General features: G+C 48.3%; 1 protein-coding gene across 2 annotated transcripts; it reads left to right on the top strand.

The window, feature by feature from the left end:
* The first annotated feature begins 1,133 nt into the window (after positions 1-1,133).
* Positions 1,134-20,608, top strand: Utp25 (UTP25 small subunit processome component). Of its 2 annotated transcripts, none has more exons than XR_009584709.1 (12): positions 1,134-1,331; positions 1,659-1,698; positions 2,637-2,856; positions 5,352-5,522; positions 6,992-7,080; positions 8,207-8,617; positions 10,566-10,785; positions 11,355-11,557; positions 12,388-12,570; positions 12,687-12,799; positions 13,397-13,620; positions 20,124-20,260. XR_009584709.1 is itself a non-coding variant. In XM_021645454.2 (12 exons), exons 1-12 carry the CDS (start codon positions 1,225-1,227, stop codon positions 20,365-20,367), a joined length of 2,247 nt encoding a protein of 748 aa, XP_021501129.1. In that variant the 5' UTR covers positions 1,136-1,224; the 3' UTR covers positions 20,368-20,608. The 2 variants fall into 2 exon arrangements, 1 of the variants encoding a protein (XP_021501129.1); XM_021645454.2 differs by having other exon boundaries at positions 1,136-1,331; positions 13,375-13,620; positions 20,124-20,608.
* Positions 20,609-21,533: the final 925 nt, after the last annotated feature.

Here is a 21,533-nt window from a genome sequence, read left to right as displayed (position 1 = left end):
TCCTGTCGTGCCTTGAGTCTGTGCTGGAGCCAGTACTTTGTTGTCATTGAACCTGAGTTAGTTTGGAAGGAAAGACTGTGTGGTCTCACCTATCGCTGTGTGTCCTTGAAATACAGACCTCATCTGTTTCCTCACTTCTCCATTTTTATTGAGCTGTAAAAATTTTTTGAGAGGTAGGTAAACCTCAAAATCAGAGATCTGCCTACCTCTGCCTCTGAAGTGCTGGGATTAAAGGTGTGTGCCACAATGCCAAAACAGTTTTGTTTTTATCTAAAGGCCTCCAACACTCCATCCCCTCGCCTCAGCCCTCTGGAGCCTGAGATTACAGGCATGAGTCACCACGCCTAGCTTGCTTATTTGCTGTGCGGGCTTGTTTTCTTTTACTCAATGTTGAAGATCAAACTCCAGGATTCTCCAGGTACCTGGTCTAAGCATCCTAAGCCTGAGCAGCGCCCCGCGCCCGTTTAGGCTAGTACCCTCGCTAATACACATCACCTTTAGGTGTACACTTGGACACGTGTAAGGTGCACTTTATGGAATGTTTCTGCTGTGGTTAACGAAGGCCTGTCAGGAGAGGCTCTCCTCACACTCCCAGTGCCTAGAGTATAACAGCCCAAGTTCAAATGTTCTCTTTCTTGCTAAGCATCGGTTTCCGTATCTGCCGCTTCAGGCAGACTCACAAGGCACGTTCGGACAGTGTGCCACTAAAGCGGGGTGTACGGGCACCCTTCAGCGACGGCCGTTATTTCTGCGCAGCATTCTGCCGCATCCGCTGGCGAACGTCGACGGAGGCAGATTCCCACCTTCCAGGGCGAAGCGCGTGCTTGGAGTGGTTGAAACCAGCGCAAGGTCATCGGTTCCGTTCTTAGCCCCTGGAGGCAAACAACAACAAAAACCACCACCAACAAGCTCATCTCCCAACCCCCGAGAAGGAAAAGCAAAATGCAAGGTGAAAGATAAGCCCGAAACAAGCTACCGCACTCCTTGCTCGGAAAGCCCGCCAGCCCGGGCGGCCGACGGCGCTGGTGCTCCGGCACGCATGCGCAGGCAGCCCTGCGCGCCCGAGGCGCTCCGGCAGGGGACAGCATCGCGACCCGGAGGACGTAAAGCAGCTCTGCTTTGCGGCTGCGTCCTCCGCCGTAAAGCCGGCGCCCCCACGTGCGTCAGCTCTGCCCCGGCTGCCTTGGCGTGTTCTGTGGTGGCGGCGGACTTGACGTTTCCGCTATGGGCAAACGGCGGAGCCGCGGCCGCAGCCAGCTGCTCGGCACGATGACCAAGAAACAGAAGAAGCACCTCCGCGACTTCGGCGAGGAGCACCCGTTCTACGACAGGTCGGGGCGCCGGCGGCCGGCGGGCAGCTTCCGGGAGGCGCGAGGGAGGCCTCGCCTGGCGGGGGCCGCGGGAGGGGGCCACACACAAGCCCGCAGATAGGTTGGCCCGCGGGAGGTGAGCCCCGAGGTGTTGTTTAAACGCCGGCTTTGACTTGTTCTTTCTCGCGCGGTGCTGAACTCACTTGCTACCCATTTGTCTCCGGGCTCTTGTGCGTGCAGGTTTTTTTTTTCAGTGACTGGTTATTATTTTGTATTCGGCATTTTTCGTTTAAAGCAGACCATTATGTTACAAATTAGCGGCTAACGTTTGACACTGTTTCTTTTTAGGGTTTCCGGAAAGGAGGCAAAGCCACAGATTTGTCAGCTGGTAATGCTTTTTTCTTTACTGTGGTTGGAATTGGGTTGTTACTTTAAGACTGTGTGTAAAGTCGTTTGGTACGCTTCTGTGTTTTTCTGTTTTTGTAGTAATGTTTCTTAATTCGTTTTAAATGATGGAGGTGACTGTAAAGATCCCGTGTTACCATAGAAGCCGTGTTTGGAAACTGCCCGAGACACTGTTGAGGAGGATCTTCAGAGCACCGGCTCTGGATCACTGAAGGGCTTCACACAGTGTAAAATAGACCGGGGTGGGGTTCGACGTGGTTTCTCTGCGTAGCCTTGGCTCCTGGACTCGATTTGTAGATCAGGCCGACCCAGAACTCACAGAGATCCCCTGCCTCTGCCTCCCTGAGTGCCGAGATTACAGTCTGCGATACAAATTTAAATCCATAACCCCAAATTTTGTTTGAAAACTCAGTTTTCTTTCCATGTGTAGCTAATGTGAGTTAACTTAGCTTGATTAGCTGTTTTATGTAAATGTCATGCTGGGCTTCCTTGAAAAGATGAGACTAATATTTGCCCAAAAGCTCATTGAGTTTTTGTTTTTCCATTTTAACTAGTGTATGTTCATTGTACAAAATACTGAGTTTCATTAGGATATTTCCAGGCATAGTTACCTGATCATTTTCATACCATTACTCCCATTGGCCTTTTGCCTTCTACCTCTGCTGGTCCCTTTTCTCTTCCCAAATTCTTTTCCTTTTGATTTCATACCTTCTTACTCCCTTTAAATCTAGTTTCTTCGTGCAGTAGAAAACATACTTGCCTCTAGTCTGTCTTACTTATGTCCCATTCTGTCCATCTCCTTGCACAGGGCAGAATTTCATTCTGAGGAAATACCATTAATATGTATGTCTCACATTTTCTTTTTAGTGTGACAAGGAAACAATTTAATTTTGTTTTTAAAAAATTCCCCTTTTTCCTTAGTCAGAGAGTTCAGATACGTCACATTCTGAAAGTGAATCAGACAATGAACAAGAGCACATTTCAGGGTACCACAGACTGCTTGCTACATTAAAGAATGTTTCTGAAGAGGAGGAGGAGGAGGAGGATGGCAGTGCTGTAAGTGATGCAGAAACGAGTGATGAAGATGGTGGTGAAGATGTCAGTGTGGAAGAAACTGCAGAGGCAGCTGAGACACAGGAGCGTAAGTGCTTGGGCTTGGCCTGTCCTCTGTGCTGTGTCGGCTGAGCGAGAGCATGTGGCTCCAAAGTAGAGATGTAACCTTGTTGAGTCTGGTTGTGTTTCGAGAATCTGATGGGAACCCAGGACTCTGTCAGGAAAATACCGTCGGCTTACTCTTTGGGGAGTTTCTATCCTAATGTAAGACTGCTTGGCTAATCAGAGGAACATTATTTAGTCACTGTGACAGCTCAGTTCAGTGAGAGACCAGGTGGGATGGAAGGGAGACATAAAAATACAAATTTTATGTTGTAGATTTGTTGTGTTTATATGAAATAGCTAGAGATACCATTGAGGAAACGTTTCTGCCTCATTGGGTCCATAAGGAAACTCTGAGAGGTGCTGGTATTGAGAGCCCAGAGGGACTCCATCTCAGGGCTCAGACTACTATTCTATATGATCTTTCTTCTGTGCTGGGGAATCACACCCAGGACCTTGTGTATATCCGGTTGAGCTTTTTTCTAGCCCTTAGTGTCTTGAGTCAAGGTGTAGCCCAGGCTGGCCTTGAACTCATGATTCTACTTCTGCTTTGAGAATATAGGTGTGTGCCACCATGCCTGGCTTAATTGCCTTTTTTTTTTTTTTAATCAGCTTCATTAGAGTATTTATGCAGATAGAATAACTCCAGTGTGGGCTGATGTGACAGCTCTTTGGGTATAAGCTCCTGCTGTGAAAGCATGACAACTTGTTTAGAGTCCTACAACCCACATAAATATGGAAGAGCCAGATTCACACACAATACTAATAATAAAGAAAAAAAGTACCTAATTCTTATATGCAGTTTGAGCTTTGACAAATATATATTGTCCATCACCTCCAGAAACTGTTATCCTTTGCCCACAGCGACCTGATTTTGGTCACTGTGGATTAGCTGTGCCCATTATAGAATCTATGCAAACATGGTCAAACACTCAGTCTTTTGAGACCAACTCTCATTCTGTAAACCCAGCCTTGAACCAGTGTGGCCCATGCTGGTCTCCAGCCCTGACAGTCTTCCTGCTTCATCATCCTCCTACCCCCGACCCATGTGCTGCGATTGCAAGTGTGCTGTACTCTGCATACTTTCTTATCTTACTAAGCCATCTTGCTGCTTTTCTTTAGTAAGATACTATGGATGTTTAATTTCTTTTCGTTTTGTTTTATTGTTACAGTATGCTTTGCAGTATTGGGGATTGAACCTAGTGCTTTCCACCTGTGCTCTACAACTGAGTTCTGTCCTCTGCTTGAACCTTTTTCTCTGTAACATAACTTTGGGTTCACATTAGCTTCTTGGATATATAGCACTCAGTATTGAATATGCCTGTGAAAGAGGTTTCATTTGTTCCATATTGTTTCTTACCGCAATTCAGGCTGCTGTGACTGTCTTTCATGTGTATCTTGGTGCACTATTTTAGAGTTAAATTCTAGACTTCTCCAGAGTAACTCCTAATTATGATAAAAATTTTAAGGAATTGGCTCATGTGATTGTAAAAGCTCAGCAAGTCCTATATACCCAATGGGCTGCAAGCTTTAAGTCTAAAAGCAGCCAGGCAGGATTGCCTTTAGAGCTCCAAGAGGAATCACTGTTACAACTGGATTCAAAGGCAGATTGCTGGAAGTTTCCCTCTCAGGACAGAACTGCCTCCCTTGTTTCCCCAACCCTTCTACAAATGGGAGGAGGCCCACCACACTAAGGCCAGGATATAGCCCAGCTGGTAGTGTCTACCTGCCTTGTAGAGCTCTGGGTTCCATGCCCAGACCTACATACACCAGGCAAAGATGGAGGATAGTCACGACTCTGACACGTAGGAGATAGAGACAGGAGAGTCAGAAGTTCAGGGTCATCCGTCCTGAGCTGAAAGTGGGTTCACAAAGAGCCTAAACTACAGAAGACCTTGCCTCAAATAATAAAAGCCTCTTGACTCCTGGATAGAAGTCCACCATTTGGAACATAAATTTAATCTAGTAATATCCCAAGTAAAGTTCAAGCACACCATCAGGCTCGAAAGCCCAGTGGTACAGAATTTACTTCATCACTCAGGTCCATAATCAGGCTTAATTCTGGAAGGTTACTTCCTTTGAATTACCTGATTTTTGTTTAAAAGTAATGGTGTGTGTGTGTGTGTGTGTGTGTGTGTGTGTGTGTGTGACAGTGCACACCTTTAATGCCAGCACTCCAGAGATATTGGTAGGCAGATCTCTGTGAGTTAAAGGCCAGCCTGTTCTAGAAAGTAAGCTCCAGGACAACATAGAGAAATCTTACCCTGAAAACCGAAAAATGAAGACGTAAATAATAGCAATGAGCATCACATTTATTTTGTCAACATTTAACTCTGAGTAAATTATTCATTTATTTTTGAAATGGTTTCACCCTGTAGGCTAGGCTGTCCAGAAATTGCTATGTTGACCAGGCTGGCCTACAACCCAGGAGTCCAACCATGCCCCAAAAATTTTACAAAATATTTTTTTTTAATATTTCAGATTCATCCCTTCTTGACAACTCACAAGGAAAAGATGGGAAAGAGTCATCTGATACATTACAGAGATCGTCGGAGGAGTTCACAGATGCCAAACATGAGTCACTGTTCAGCCTGGAAACCAACTTTCTGGAGGAGGAGAGTGGAGACACTTGTTCTCAGAGAACATCCCAAGGTGACTGTGGCTCCTGTGGCCCCAACCCTCTCGTGGTGGGCTGAGCTCGATTCCTGCTTAGTCTCCTGACTTAGGGAGCCAGCTAGGCAGAGCCCACATGGGGAGCTGGGGTAGGTAGTTCCCCGGTGTGTGTGCTGTTTAGGACCTAGGGCTGACTAGCCAGAGGAGAAGGGGCTGAAGGGCAGAAGTTGGGGGCCCAGTCCTCAGGCCTCAGGTCTCCACAGTTGGAGTCTGAGGAAGACTTTGTCGCCTGACAGACAAACAAAGGGAGAAAGCGCTCTTCTCCCCCTCACCCACTCCTCCCCATGGGAAGAGTACTTTTTCAGATTTGTGAGTCACAGAAATGGCTAATCTGAGTGTTCTTCTTACTAGGAGGAGCCCCAAGCCATCTCCACCCCCCCCAACTCCCTTTATGGTCACCATGCCTGTGACCAAATGGCAGCCAGCTGGACATTGGTTTCTGCACTGTCAGTCTGCCTGGGTGGGTAGGCCAAGCTGGTGTCATTCTGTTTCTGCCTGTTCCAGCTTTCCGCAGTTGGGCTTCAGCATGGATGAAGCCAAGGCCTTGTTTGGCCTAGTTGGATCTGCTGGCTGTTACAGGGGAGGAGCAGGACAGTGGAATCTGTGGCCTCTCAGCAGAGACCACGTTCTGAACAGTGACAGTGTAGGAGCCTGGCTGGAAGCCGGGAGCCGGCTGTCCTGAAGCCTCGGCATGTGTGTTGTGCAGATAGATCAGCCTGGCCCTGTAGTGTTGCTCACTGTTGTCCTGGGCGTTTAATGCAGTTGTCTGTCATTCGGAGTTTCTTCATTTGGATCCTTGAGCAACTTACTTCACTTTGCTGCTTCTCAGTGAGAGAGCTGAGGTCACCTGAGTGCAGGGACACAGGGGGCTGAGGTCACCTGACAACATTTGTATCCTTTGCTAGCTCAGGTGAACACTGAGATATGTCTTGTTGTACAGGTATGGGCCTGCTCTCAGGAATCTTGCCGTCCACCAGATAAGACAGGAACATGTGGTGATGTGTTTGGATGGGTGAGGCATGGTAGAGACTGAGGAGTGTGACTGTCCACAGGGAACCAGCTCTAGCGTCTGCTTAGAGCCAGAGCTGTGCCTGGCACAGGAGCCGCCTGTGAAGCACTTTGTGGGCTGCACGGGAAGAGCACGGTGGGAGGGCGTGTGCAAAGGAAAGGTCAGAAGCAGAATTTAGGGCTGCGTCAGTTGTGTTCAGGTGCAGGTCAAGGCCTGAGCTTTAGCCTGAAGTGTCATGCCATCGATGTGTACATTTGGAGGGTCATCTTATCCGACAGGCTTAGGTGCTGGAGGATGGGGAATGGGGTTGGAAAGAAGGAGGATTCCACACTGGAAGGTCATCATGTCAGTCGGTGTCAACAGAGGCAAGAGATGAGTCCGCCGCTCTCAGGAGACCAAGCCGCTTGCTCACTGTGCTCCTAACCCTGTTCTGATCTAGATCCCTTCCAGCAGCATGTCAACAGAGAACTGGAAGAAAAGGAAATTCAGGTTGCTGCTGCCAGCCCTCCAACTACCCAGCAAGTGAAGGTAAGTGCTGCTTGGTTTTCCAGGCCCAGGGGAAAGCCCCACAGAAACTGGGCTATGGTTTATCGACATGTTAATTATCCACAATGAGTTTCCTTTTGACACAAATCCCAAATGTTGGGATTGTGGGTGTGATACCATACGTGGTCTAGTGGTCTGTCCCAGCCTTTATTGCAGACACACACGATGCTTCTTGTACCTTTTGCCTATTTTCCCATGGTAGCATGTAACAGAGTACATACAGTACAGTATCACAACCAGAAAATGGACATAGATGCCATTTATGGCTGCTTGGAGCTCAAGCGTGCTGGGCTGAGTACTCGGTCTACTGTGGCATTGCATCCCTAGACTCAGGTTCTGTCTTAGAGGATCCTGTTTCTACTAGGAACATGCCAGCACTGGGTGGTCTCACAGACCGGGTCCACTATGTACCTCTGAGAGCTGTCTGCCTCTGCCTCTGAGTACCTGGCCCTGTTGCTGCTTTTTGCCACATCCATGTCCTTTCCTCATACCTAACCCCATGTCTTCTGAGCTCCTTTCTGTTTGTGGGAGCTTGTTGGTTCAGTTCAGTAGCTGGACCTTTTGAGATGAGCTGCTTCTTTCTGCACAACTTCCTGAGAGGCACCAGGCTGCCCGGCTGCCTATGGCTCGTTCTTTTATTTCCGATGTGACCAATTTTAGTCACAGTGAAAAAATTCTAAACATGTATTTCACAAAGTAGCATCCCGTGAAGTTCTGTGAGGTATATCTCTAAAACAGTTGGAGGAAGAAAGGGAGAAGATGATCAATTCTAAGACGTGACAGAGCCCTTTCATGTCACACCTTGTGACACACCACATTGCTGAAGTTATTTGACCAGTTCTAGAGGAATCTGACTCCTCAGACATGTTCCTCAGGACAGTGCAGAAACACTAGAGTCATGCTCAAACATGAAGTCAGGCCCCAAGCTGCACACCGCTTGTGCAGCTATTGTGTGGACCCTTTGGCCTCTGTGAAGGTCAGCATTCCCTATACTGACTGTTACAGCTGTGCAGCAGGGCGTGGGATGACCTGTGAACCGTCAAGTGCTGTTTGAGAGTCCGGGCTTGTTACTCATTTCTAACCTCAGTCTTGCTCTGTCTGTTCCTAGTGGCCCGTCCTGGGACAGCTTGTCTTTTCATCAAAGTTCCAGAAGATGGAAACATTTAAGCCTCCAAAGGATATTGAACTGCAGTCACTTCATCTTCAGAAGCCTCTAGAATCCACCTGGACAAAGACCAATAGCCAGTTCCTATCTGGTCCTCAAAAATCAAATAGCCCCTTTACCCCACTCCAGAAAGAGCTGTTCTTAATCATGAATTCCTACCGGGACCTGTTCTACCCTGAGAGGACTGCCCTGAAGAATGGAGAAGAGGTCCGCCATGTGTACTGTCTGCATGCCATCAACCATGTCCTCAAAGCTAATGCCCAAGTGCTGGCTAACAACAGTAGGCGCCGAAGCCAGAAGCTTGGGCTGGGTGAAGATGATGATTTCAGGGACCAAGGGCTCACCAGGCCTAAGGTGAGCCTTGCTGTGAGGGGGTCAGTGAGGTGCTGCCGAGTCCTGAGTGTGTCGGAGCTGACTGGTTGGTAAATCCTCAGATGAGCAGTCAAGTGAGCCAGGCCGTGCCAGACAGTGCAAGGGGCTTTAGCTGCTCTCAGGTGAACCCCAAACACATAAGCACCCCATTGCCAGTGCTCTCTTCCTGGTGTCCCTATATGTGACAGCCATGGACCCAAATTCACAGAAGGACCTGCTGAAGAGAACAGGAGAAAGAGGAGGAGAAATTGACTATTATCAGGCTCTCCCCCAAGCCACACACACATCCACCTTCCAACCGAAGACCCCTGTTTCTGCTGTAACGCCCCTGCTGCTCCTACATTGATTGTGTTTGCTTGTGCTCCCTAGTCTGACCTCGGGCAGAGCTGAGGCTCTAGTAGCAAAGGAAATAGACTTAATCTGTCGAATTTGTCACGATGCTGAGGAGCCAGGCCTTGTTCTCATACTTGCACCCTGTCTTCTTGCAGAAGCTCATATTTCCAGACTTCTGTTGAGCTAAGCAGGATTCGAGGGTATGAAGCTTTTTTTTTTTTTTTAAGATTCATTATTTATAGAGTGTTCTGCCTGCCTGTGTGCCTGTATAGCAGGAGAAGGCCCCAGATCTCATTATAGATGGTTGTGAGCCACCATGTGGTTGTGGGGAATTGAACTCAGGACCTTTGGAAGGACAGCTATCTGAGTTATTTCTCCAGCCTCCAGGTTGTGAACCTTGATGTGGGTCCTACGGTGTTTTCAGTCTTACACCTTGTTTGTTAATGAGGGACAAAATGTGGCCACTTAATTAGTGTCACCACCAATTAGTAATCACTGCAAATTAGTAATTTGTCTGCTGTGTAGAGCAGGTTCCTTAGGCATGGGCCTGACACTCGCGGCTGTCTATTGCTCTTGTGTACTCTGCAGGAGAATCAGGGCTAGGATTGCAGTCTCAGGGTTTGGCTAGGGTCACACCATTGAGTTGCTTTTGGTTTTAGATTTATTTACTTTTACGTCTATGACTGCTCTGCCAGCATGTATGTATATGCACCGCATGCAGGCCTTAGTGCCTGTGGAAGTCAGGCGAGTGTCTTAGAGTCCCTGGAATCGAGTTAGGATGGTTGTGGGCCATCATGTGAATGCTGGAACCAAACTCTGGTCCTTTGCAAGGGTAGCAAGTGCTCTACACCATGGACGGTTCCCTTAGGCACCATCTGTAAGCATTTTTAAGAGGCTTGGAAAGTTGAATCCTGCTTTTCCAGTTCAGAAGTATGTCATCACTGGTTTCAGAAACTGTCCTAGAGAATATGCTAAATAATAATAATGTTTTTAATGCTTTTCTGTGTTTTTTCTTACTGTTTCTTACTTTTCTACTGGTGTGACAAAACATGACCAAGGGAACAGGAAAGCAGTAATTGGGCTTACAGTTTCAGAGGGGTAGAATACATGAGGACAGAATAAGGATGGCAGCAGGAACAGTTGAAAGCTTGATCCACAGGTAAGCCTGAGAGAGAGGCACATGCAGAATGCCAGGAGTCTTTTGAATCCTCAAAGCCCACCCTCAGTGACACTGTTCCAATAAGGCCATGCCTCCTAATAATCCTTGCCAAACAGTTCTACCAAATGGGGCCCAAGCATTCAAACATACGAGCTGAATGGGATTATTCTCATTCAAAGCAATCTACTGTGCATTTGTTTGAGTGGGTCCTACTTTGCCCTCACAGACCCTATGTATTTCTGCCCTTGAGTTGCTGCTGCTGCTGCAGACATTGCCTTATCTGAAAGGTATTGACCAATTTCTCTGTGGAGAAATGTCTCCCATAGAGACTAAAGTTCACGGATGTTTTTGTGTAGGTACAGGAGACACTTGGCTTCTGGTACTGAGCCAGGTCTTTTGTATAAATACTCACCTCTGACCTGCCATTGCCTCCCACAGGTACTTATAGTGGTGCCCTTCCGGGAAGCTGCCCTTAGGGTGGTCCAGCTCTTCATCAGCCTCCTTGAGGGAGACAGCAAGAAGAAAATCATTGTGAGCAACAAAAAGAGGTTTCAAGGGGAGTATGGATCTGATCCTGAGGAAAGACCTCCCAACCTGAAGAGGCCTGAGGATTATGAAGCTGTGTTCGTGGGCAATATTGATGACCACTTCAGGATTGGTATGCCTCCCATCAAGGTGGTGGTCCTTGGGAGAGTTGCAGGGGTCCCTGACTCAGCCTTCTAGCAAAACTGTGCTCTTGAGGCCTCTTGCTTGCCAGACACAGGAGCCTTACGTTGGCTGATGGGTGGGGCCTCCAGGACCACGTAGGAAGGCCTTGTGCATCACTGTGGAAGTGCTTTGGCGGCAACGGGTGCGCATCATCAGGCACTGCCAGGGCTTGTCAGAGAGTTGGGGGTCATGGGTGCTGGATGGGGTCACCCTGAGGAGGCTGGGAAAACGTGGCTGTGCGCGTAACGCTGGGTCTACACCTTAACCTGTTTGTAGAGTGCCCACCTAACTGAAGACACCACCCAGTTTTCATGTTGGTGCTTCTCTCACTCAGCTCCCTTCTTACCTTTATAAGTTTAAGTTCTTGGGCCTCGGTCACCATTTACTGAGTACTTGCAGCCTGACTGATGTGGTTAAGAAGCTGGGGAGTAGAAGGTAAACGTTTGTCCTGTGAAGTCTAGCCTAGGACACAGCAAGCACTCAAGGCTGGCCTGGGAGGTGACAAATGGTGTCTTCTAGGAGTGGCGATACTTCAGAGGAGCATCCGTCTCTATGCCCCCTTTTACTCCTCCGACATCCTCATCGCCTCCCCACTGGGCTTGAGGACCATCATTGGTGCTGAAGGAGAAAAGAAGAGAGATTTTGACTTTCTGTCTTCGATTGAGCTTCTCATCATTGACCAGGCTGACATTTACCTGATGCAGAACTGGGAACATGTCTTGGTAATACTGGGTTTCTCCTTTTGAGGGACAGCATCCTTTTGAGGGACATTGAGGAAGAGCGAGTGTCATGCCTGTTGACCGATAGTGCTGGTATTGCTTAGTTTTCTGTTCTTTGCTATGCTGGGAACTGAACACAGTGTCTGGCATGGTAGGCCAGAGTCTGTCACTAAACCACCCCTGTCATTGATGGTTTGAGATCCAGTCATTGAAGGACAAAGATTCTGCTTTCCATGTGGCTTCACTTTTTGTGCAGGTCTGGGACAGCAGCCCCAAAAGTGACCAGTTTGCATTTCACAAGACCCTTATATGAGTCACTTTCTGTTTTTGTAACTGAGTTTTCTCTGCTAGAGTATAAAGTAACATGTTTCCTGTGACCATTTCATGCATGTGTATTGTACTTTGCCACGTTCGCCCTATCTGCTGTCTCCTCCCCCCGCCCACTGGTCCCTTCAGTAGTTCTTGTGGTCTTTAAGCCAGTCTCACTCTGCAACCTAAGCTGATCTCAGACTTTTTATGTAGCCCAGCCTGGCCTCAAATCCTCCTGGTACTGGGGTTTCAGGAGTGTCCCTCTGTGCCTAATTTTAGAAACTCCTTTTATAGGAATACTCCGGTAGCTAGCCTGCCTTCTTATTTTGAAGGGCCAGGGCATAGCTAGTTTGTGCTTCTATTCTCTCTGGAGTGTTGAGCTGACCTTGACGGGCCACCATTTGAGTCTGATTTGTCTGCTGTCAGTTGGAAGGTGGGGTTAAGGGAAGGATGAGTTATAAATGCTCATGGGCGCCCAACCTACGTGCTCATAGACACTAACGGCGGTGGTGTTTTGCTCCAAGCATTTGATGAAGCACATGAACCTGCTGCCCTTGGACTCTCATGGGGTGGACTTCTCTCGAGTGCGTATGTGGAGCCTCAATAACTGGTCCAGGTTCTACCGCCAGACGCTGCTCTTTGGTGCCCTGCAGGATGCACAGATCAACTCCGTGTTCAATAAGCACTGCGTCAATGCTCAAGGCCAGGTGAGCCTCGTGTTCTCAGCTCCACAGTGCACACTGGGTTGCCTCAAGGAATGCAGGAGTTCATGGCACGTGATCAGCAAGGGATGCCGGCTCCTAAAGCTCTTGTCTCCCGGCAGGTGGCCGTGAGGAATGTCCCAATGATAGGCTCCATCAGTCACGTGTTGGTGCAGCTACCTCACGTCTTCCAGAGGATGGAAGTCCAAGACCTAGCGTCAGTGATCGATGCCAGGTGAGCCGCCCAACACTACAGGGCCTCGTTGAGAGATCTGGCTTGGACACTGCTGATTACCACGTTAGGTCCCAAACTAAACTCAGCCATGTCCTGACAAGGAACGAGTCAAGCCTGAGAGAAAAGGGGATGTGGCCTCAGTCTCAGAGCTAGAGGCAAGGCTGGAAGTGAAGCCAGGGCTCCTGACCCCTTGATTGAGACACTGCAAAGTCACAGCGTGCTGCTGTGGCCTGTGAAATACTCCATGCCATTCCACTTAATTGTAAGCCTTTCAGAAGAGCTGGGGTCTAATTCTCTCCACATTTGCCCTCTGTGGGCCTCTTGTGCTCGGCACATGCTGCAGGTAGGGCTTGTGTGTTGCTGAGTGAATGAGGAGTATATGTGGCACCACGTCTGCCTTTACACTTAACTGTGAGCACCTCATTTTCTTCGTGGTTGTCAAGTTATAGTCTTTGAAAAGAAGGCAGTCGTTGGCCTCGGGGGATCTCTTGGGCTGTGGCTTGCTGGCCGGCACTGATGCTGCCTCTTGTGAGTTCTAGACTGTTAGACTGTTAACCCTGTCCTTTCCTAATCAGGTTTCACTTTTTCACCAACAAGATTCTGCCTCAGTACCGGGATGCCATCATGTCACACACGCTCATCTATGTCCCCTCCTACTTTGACTTTGTGCGTCTCCGAAACTACTTCAAGAAGGAAGAGCTGAACTTCACACACATCTGCGAGTACACACAGAAGTCTGGGGTATCTAGGGCGAGACACTTCTTTCTCCAAGGAGAAAAGCAGTTTCTGCTCCTCACAGAACGCTTCCATTTCTACAAAAGGTAAAACAGCACAGGCTCCGCCCCCTGAGGGGCCTGGATAGGCATCCCTTGCCTCTGCTGTTGTGGAAAAGCCACAGGGATTGATAGTGCTAGACTCTGCATTGTGGGTTGGTGGGTAGGTTGTTCATCAGTAGGTGGTTGGTTGTTTACTTCCTGGAGTGGGCATTGTCAGGAAGAATAAAACCAAAGCTGTGTGGTCTGGAATGCAGCTGTGCTCCAAAGACCTCAGAAACCAGTCCAGGGTTGACAAGCAGGACAGGATTCACACAGATGAGCTGGGGAGGGAGAGGCTAACACAGGGGCAGCACCCCTGAGAGGTCATGCTCGTAGATAACTCACCACAGGCTCTGGACCACTTGATGGTGGCAGCAGCAAAGACTGAGGGCTCAGGGTTGAGTATTTTTATTGTTTGAGTGTGTGCTTAATTTACTGGCATGTCACTAACAAAACACCCTGCCTAGCCTTTTTGCTATTTCTTTTTAAATCCTAACTTGCTTCTTAGTTAATTATAGCTTCTGGACCTGCTAGATGGGCTCAATTCCCAGGACCCACATGGCAGGAGGAGAGACCCAACTCCTCGTTTCTGAGACAGCTGCAGCTCTGTGTTCCCAAGTCCCCACCAGGCCTCTGCTGCCAGATGCAGACCTTTCCGATGCTTTACTACAGAGATGGAAAGTGTGTCCAAGTCCTTCTTTCCAGTTTCTTATGGGGGGATTTTGACTTTTCTGTTGTATTTTGTTGTTGTTTTCATTTCATTTTGTTGAGACAAGGTTTTATTTAACCCAGGAAACTCTCAAACTCTTTAGCCAAGGCTGGCCTTAAACTCCTGATCTTCCTGCTTCTACCTCCCACTTGCTGAGATTACAGGTGCACATCACCACCCCTGGCTGATATTCTCCTTTACCTGTCGTAATATATATCAATAAGGATCTGCCAGGCATGGAAGCCAGAAGCCCTCCAAGCTTTGAGGGACATTCAGCTATGCACTGCGACTGTGGGACTTTTCGTTTATGCTGGCAGCGGGATGGTGTTCCCCAGGTGTACTCTGTTTCGTTGGATGGTGAGAGAGGAATCCTAGCAGCCTGCCTGGGTTCAGCAGATTAGGCATGACAACTTGTAAAATGTTTTACCTAGTGTTGTCTGAAATGTAGCATTACACGTAAATTGCTGAAACATGGGGATGTCTGTTCCCAGCTCCATTCTTGGCACCAGAGCTCATGAGCGCCTGCTGTTGGCCTCACTGTTGGCTGTGTTCTAGAGAGTTGTTTCCGTTTACGGTGGAGTCATACTCATGGAAGCTCTTAGCTTTCTATCATCCAGCGAATGGAAGCAAGCCATCTATATGGCTGGAAATTTTTTTTCAATGTGATTGTAGCCATTTCAAATTAAACTGCCAGGCACTGTTTTCAAGGACCTGAGCAGCATTTCAAGGCGAGGGTATAGTCTGCTTTAAAGGATCCTTGTTGCCAGTCAGCTGACCCTGTAAGGATTTTTAGCCTAGACTTTAAGTGTTGGTTGTCTCTTGGATTTCTGGGAACAGGAGAGGATGTAAACAAGCCAGCTGAGGCTGAGAAAGGGAGATTGAGTGAGAAGGTAGCTGGTGGAGAAGAGACTGTTGGGAGGCAGTTGAGCCAGGAGAAGCCAGCTGAGCAGATAGGCTAGAACGGCTGTTAGATTTGGAGCTGGTAGGATTGGGAAAACTGGGAGGAGACCAAGCAGACTGTTGGGGAACAGAGGGAGGAATGGTGGGAGGGTACTTGAAGGGGCTAGGCTGGAGACTGGGAGGGGCTGTTGGGAAAGAAGTATGATTCAGGGATCTCTTCCGTGGGGGTGGGATGGGTAAAGAGTGGGAAAAGAACTCACAAAGTAGCAAAGAACTGCTACAATTGGTGCCCCGTGTGGGGCTCTTTGCATGCTGAGTGTTCCAGGATTGAGGCGCCTTCGGTTGCTAGGCTGTGTCTGCCTATAGTAGTTTCCAGCGGGATGGCTGACAGTGTTGAGAAGAGGAGCGTGAAAACAGTAGGATGAAGGCGTCTTGGAGCTGGGTGTGTGTGTGGCCATGGCGGATCCGTTGTACGTTGCTGCATTGGGCATGTTCCAAGACAAGGACAAGTTGTAAACTAGAGGTAGGCTGCCTGACGTTCAGAATGGATGCTGGGGCGGGGCAGGGCCCTCCCTGCACTTGTGTGAGTCCAGGTTTAGAAGCCTTGAGTTTGGTGTTTGTACCACACAGCAGTTTTGGAATTGCAGCTATGGTATAGCCGTTATCAGTTGACAAGGAAAGCAGACACATGGTGTGTCCTGGGCTTTAGGTCCTGTCAGGATCAGGCTTATGTGAAGCCTTGGAACATTCACCAGGGAGGTAGGCTGATGAAGCAGTGCAGGAAAGGCGGCCAAAATGGAGAACTCCACAAGCTGCCTCTCAACAGGCTCAGGCTTGCTGTTTCTGTGACATTCCTAGACTCTGATGAGCTAGTTAAAACTGAATTTTTTTTTTTTAATTAAAAATGTGACCATGCTTCTTTGACTTTTCTTTGACTTTTCCAATTCTGAGGGTATTTATTACATGTAAAGAACTTGGAAATTTAAGTTAAAAAGAAAACAGTCACCTGTGATCTCCTACCTCATATAAATACTGTGATTTGCTAGTCATATTGAGCCCTTGCACAGCTGAGAGGATCCAGAGTTCAAGGCCAGCCATGGCACTACATTATAAATTCAAGGCCAGCTTAGTTTATGTGAGATTCTGTTGTGGGGAAAAATTAAAGAAAAAAACAGCTGAGCCAGTGAGTTGGCCCAGCACGGAAAGGCACCCTTCTGATCAGTTCAGTTGGGCATCCAGGACCCCACAGTGGAAAGAGACAGTACTCCCGACTTTCTCTCTGGCTTCTGCATGGCGCCGCGGCCCACGTGCACAGGAACAAGTACAGTGACTAACTTTAAAACTAACTATCAACATTTTAATGTGCTTTTCTTTTTACATGAGAGATCAAAGAGTAGGCGTATGTCTGAGCCTGTTACTGAGCTTTTTGAAATAACACGCTTCCAGGCACACTACATGCAACAGGGCATTCTCCTCGAGGTCTTTATGTGCACATCATAAAGCAAAGTACAAGCATGGTAAGGTCTCGCTGTTTAGCTGCGTAGGTTGTGGGTGTGTATTTAACGGATAGCTCTCCATATATCCTTCTTTGCCCTAGATGTCTAGGGAAAGAAAGATTTCATTTCAGAAGAAAGTGACAGGATCTTAATAAACAGGATCTGCTGCCCCTGTTTCTGAGCTCCCCAGCCACGGGCACACATACGGCATTTGTGCATATCTGTGTCTCTCCATTCACTCTTGTTTTCTGCCGGAACCATTCAAAAGTCAGTTGTGAGTGCTGCATGGTAGCAGAGTTGTCATCCCGCTCCATTGCAAGGCCAGCCTGAGAGCCAGACTTCTCTCCTAAAGAAAAGAAAGCTGAGAGACGCTTCACGCTCTCACCTGAGTGAAGTGTATGCAGCACACATCTAACACAGCGTTCTTCCATGTGGCCACAACGTCTGTGTCCTAGCACTGGGTGTCACTGCAATGCCATTGCTAATGTGTGGCCTGGAGCAGCTCTCCCATGCTCTCTCCCAGTCCAGGATACATTGCATTCGTCACTTTCTTTAGCCTACTCTCAACCATGGCACTAGTTCCCCAGGACACTTGTCTGTCAGGATGTTTTTGCTTGCCACACAGTGTGATCATCCTAGTGTGTTTGGAGCAGGAATAATGCGAGGCCCTTTTAGTGTACAGGACACCTCACCCACGCACGTGTGGCCTGGCTCAGAATGCCAGTTGTGAAAGAATGGATCTACAGTATTCTCTTGCTTTTGTTCTCTTTCATGACTTGACATTTTTTTAAAGGGTCATATCATGTTTCCTATAATTATGTCCCATAATCTAGATTATCTAATTGTTTATTATTTGGGCAGGTGGCTGCTCTGTGTAGTCCTGGCTATCCTAAAGTTTACTCTGTATTCCAAACTGGCCTTGAGCTCAGGTCCAGTTGCCTCCACCTCCCCAGCGCTGGGATTAAAGGTGTGCACCATCATCACCCAGCTTTAGAATTCTTGAGAGTTATTGATAAGTCTTATGCTGGGTCTTATCTCGGTGCTACTGAAGTTGGTGATGAGGGACAGGCAGAGTCTTTGCAGATGACCAGTGTGCATCACTTTGGCTACTGTTAGAATAAGCTACCTATAGGTGTTTTTATCAGTGCAGCCTCGTCTCTTGTTCATACGCACCGTGTCTGCTGGCCAGTAGTGTAAGGGGCTGTTTCAGTCTTGTCTGGATTTCATAATTGCCATAGCAACCTTCCATCTACCACAGGACTCAAACTCCTGTAGCAGGTAGAAGGCATATCTTGGTGTCTGAGGTGCTGGTGGGTTCTCAGTGCCCTGATCTCTCAGGACAGAAGTGCGCAGTGTGAGTAGTGCATCATCTCATGTGACAGAGCTGAGCACCAGCAGTCGCTGCTGAAGTGGAAGTCGACGGTTGGTGGTGGTGTTTTGTGGGGTTGTTTTTGTATTTAAGACAGAGGCTCATGTAGCACAGGCTGGCTTCAGGCTCTCTGCTTAGCTGAGGATAATGTTCTTCTGATCCTCCTACCTTCGTCTCCCACGTGCTAACATCACAGATGTGCATCACACACCTGGCATACTGTTTGTCTTCATATCAACCTCGGGCCGTTTGCATAAGTTCTTCAGTGGGGGATGGAGCTGGCAAGACAACTCAGCGTTGTAAGAGCACTGGGATTTGATTCCCAACATCCACGTTGTGGCCACAACCTTCTGTAATGTCAGTTCCAGGGGATCTAGTGCCCTCCTCTGACTTCTGCAGGCTTCTGCACCCATAGTACATGTGCAGGCACTCACACACACTAACATAAGTACCTTGTTTTTAGTAATGAACGGTATCATGGGGGTCTCCAGAGAGACCAGGATGAGCTTGAGGGCAGAGGAAGGCGGAACTGTGGATGAGACAAAGCTCCTGTTGTGAGCAGCACCATCTGTGTACTAGACTCTAACAGGAGAGTCAGAGCCTTGTCAGCGGCCTGCGGCTGGCTCCCTCGGGGGAGCCATGTGACCTTGACTCCAGCTGCTCAGTGAGTCCCTGCGGTTCGCGCCCTGCATCCACCATGCTGCTGGGTTGAGGTGGACATTTGTACTCTGCTTTGACGATGCTGAATGCAGCGTCAGCAGGATCTTGTAAGGTGGGTGAACTTGGGAGATCTCTGTCCACAGAGATGAGAAAGCGCCAGCAGGTGCTGGTACTGCTGTTGCCGTCTATGCCCTGGGTCTGACCTCCTCCCCTTTTTACCTGATTCTGAAGGTAATATTAAATTGTCAAGCACAGTGTTTACTTTTTTGGCAATCTTTTTTTTTTTTTAATCCGTATTTAGTGTGTGTGCGCGTGTGCGTGCGTAGGTGGAGGTCAGAGGGTGTCTTCAGGGAGTCAGTCCTCCTGGCTGTGGACTCCAGGAATTGAACTCGGGTGGAGCTCAGGTTACCAGGCTCAATGGCACATCCTCCAGAGCCATCAGCCTCCTCTGATGCTTTCTAGTCCTGCGCATTGTTTTACTTCAGCTCATGCAGATCAGGCTCAGGAAGTAGAAATCTCTGCAGCTGTGGTGACACAAGCTGTAACTCCAGCGTCATGGGAGGCTGAGGCAGGTGGATTGTTGAGTCCTTGGCCGGTCTTGGTCTCATGGGTTTGAGTCCAGCTTGTCTCTAAAGAACACGGAGCCAGTAAGATGGCCCAGCTAGTAAAGGTATCTGGGTTCCCCATGGAGAAAAGAGAGAAATGACTCCCACAAGGTGTCCTTTGACCTCTGCATGGGTGCTTAGGTATACACACACACACACACACACACACACACAGGACTAAAGTCAATAACTATATTTTATCAAATGGTTTTAAAAAGGTTAGCTGTTGTGGCTCACACCAGCACTTGGGAGGCAGGTAGATCTCTGTAAGTTGAGACCAGCCTGGTCTACACCATAAATTCCAGGCCAACCAGGGCTCTGTAATGAGATTGTGTCCTATGACAGATAGGTAGATGGATGGATGGCTTGATAGAGGAGAGAGAGAAATTTGAAAATTAGGCCAGGCATTGTAGTGCAGTCTTTAATCCCAGCACTCAGGAGGAGGGAGAAGCAGGTAGTTAGTTTCCTGTGAGTTTCAGACCAGCTGGTCTACTGGAGAGTTCTAGGTCAGCAAGGACTACCTAGCAAAATCCTGTCTCTAAAAACATTTTTTAATAAATAGAAATTTCTGTTATTATTTTCTTAAACTCAGCATTAGGAATTCAGTTACATTGTCACAAAAGTAAAGGCTCTAGCTCTAGAGTAATTTTCTCCTGTGGTTTGGGCTCTTCTTTTCCCCCCAGGCATGTAGGAATGTAGTGAGCCGTGTGCCTAGGAAGCAGTTGGTGGCATGGCTTCTGCTGCTCCTTCATGCCCCTCCTTCCTCACAGGTACACAATAAAAGGCATCAGGAACCTGATCTTCTACGAACTGCCAACATACCCGCACTTCTACAGCGAAGTCTGTAACATGCTGAAAGCCACCAGCAGAGGCGAGGAGGCCACGTGGACCTGCACTGTGCTCTACTCCAAGTACGATGCCCAGAGGCTGGCAGCTGTGGTCGGCGTGGAGCGGGCGGCGCAGATGCTGCAGTCTCCGAAGAACGTCCACCTCTTCGTCACCGGAGAAAAATGAGTGTGGTGGGGCAGCTGCACCCGTGGACCCTGTAGGTCTGGTTCTGACCACTGTGCCAGGAGCATGCTGCAAACAGACTGCAGGCTGGTGTCCCTGGAAAGTGCCCTGTAACCAGAGCCAGGACAACCTAAAGAACTGTCACATTCAGAAATTGAAGCTTGTGTTTGTCAAGCTTGTGTTTGTCAAACTTTGTCAGCTGTAAGTTATCCAATTACGATTTTAATTTAATTTTTATTTTATATGCATTGCTGTTTTGCCTGCACGGATGTCTGTGTGAGAGTACTGGATTCCCTGGAACTGGAGTTCGAGGTAGTTGTGAACTGGGAATTGCACCGAGGTCCTCTGGAGGAGGGACCAGTGCTCTTACCTGCTGAGCCATCTCTCTGGCCCCATGGTGAGCCTGGCCGTGAGAGCGGGAGACTTGCTGCTCTCTTGCTGCTGTGTCAACTCAATCCTTACTTTTTACTTGTCTAGCCAAACTTTTTAAAAAGTGTAAAAACCTAGAAGACACATTTATTCACTAACTCTTTAAATTTCCTCATGATCATATAACTAAGACATACATTTACAGTCATGTATGTAAAGCAGCGCTGATCTCTACAGTTCAAGAACTACCGCTTGGAGTCAAGGTTGATGTCTGTCCTCAACACCACTGTCTCTTGTTGCCTTAGCTGGTCTTTGAGTTGTGCAGCAGGTGAAAGTGAAAAGGAAATCATACTTTTAATATTAAAAACCATTGTTTTAGGCTGTTTCATAAAAAAAAAAAAAAGTCAATGTCATTACAAATAACGAAGCCAGGGTGAGCCTTGCTTCAAATGACAGGGACATCACATCTTAGCCTGAGTTGCGGGGGAGGTGGCTGCCGACCTCCCAGCTGTGTGGCCCTGTCCTTTTGTGTGTTCTCTGTGGACCCTTAACTGCTGTCTGCCACCAGACCCCAACTGCACTCGCACCTTACCACTGTGCCAGCCATGTTTAGACAGCCAGAGCACACAGGCAGGCCTGCAGGCTCCCATCACACCTGCTGTGCCCTTCCATGTCTTGACCTGGACACTCTGAGGCAGGGCATCACTGAAGCGATGCTGCGGCCTCACCAAGCGGTTCAGCTTGTAGGACTGCCCACGTGTCTGAGACAGGATTTGGCAGACTTCCTCTGTAAAAAGTTA

Source organism: Meriones unguiculatus, chromosome 11 (assembly GCF_030254825.1).
Source record: "Meriones unguiculatus strain TT.TT164.6M chromosome 11, Bangor_MerUng_6.1, whole genome shotgun sequence".
NCBI lineage: Eukaryota > Metazoa > Chordata > Mammalia > Rodentia > Muridae > Meriones > Meriones unguiculatus.
The sequence above is the reverse complement of the archived record's forward strand: the minus strand, read 5'-3'. Positions and strand labels throughout refer to the sequence as shown.

What these genes read in the sequence shown, in the direction of transcription:
- Utp25 (XM_021645454.2), top strand. Translation starts at nt 1,225, where the DNA reads ATGGGCAAACGGCGGAGCCGCGGCCGCAGCCAGCTGCTCGGCACGATG. An exon ending in GAGCACCCGTTCTACGACAG is followed by an intron (nt 1,332 to 1,658) that starts GTCGGGGCGCCG and finishes GTTTCTTTTTAG; the next exon opens with GGTTTCCGGAAAGGAGGCAA. An exon ending in GCGTCAATGCTCAAGGCCAG is followed by an intron (nt 12,571 to 12,686) that starts GTGAGCCTCGTG and finishes GTCTCCCGGCAG; the next exon opens with GTGGCCGTGAGGAATGTCCC.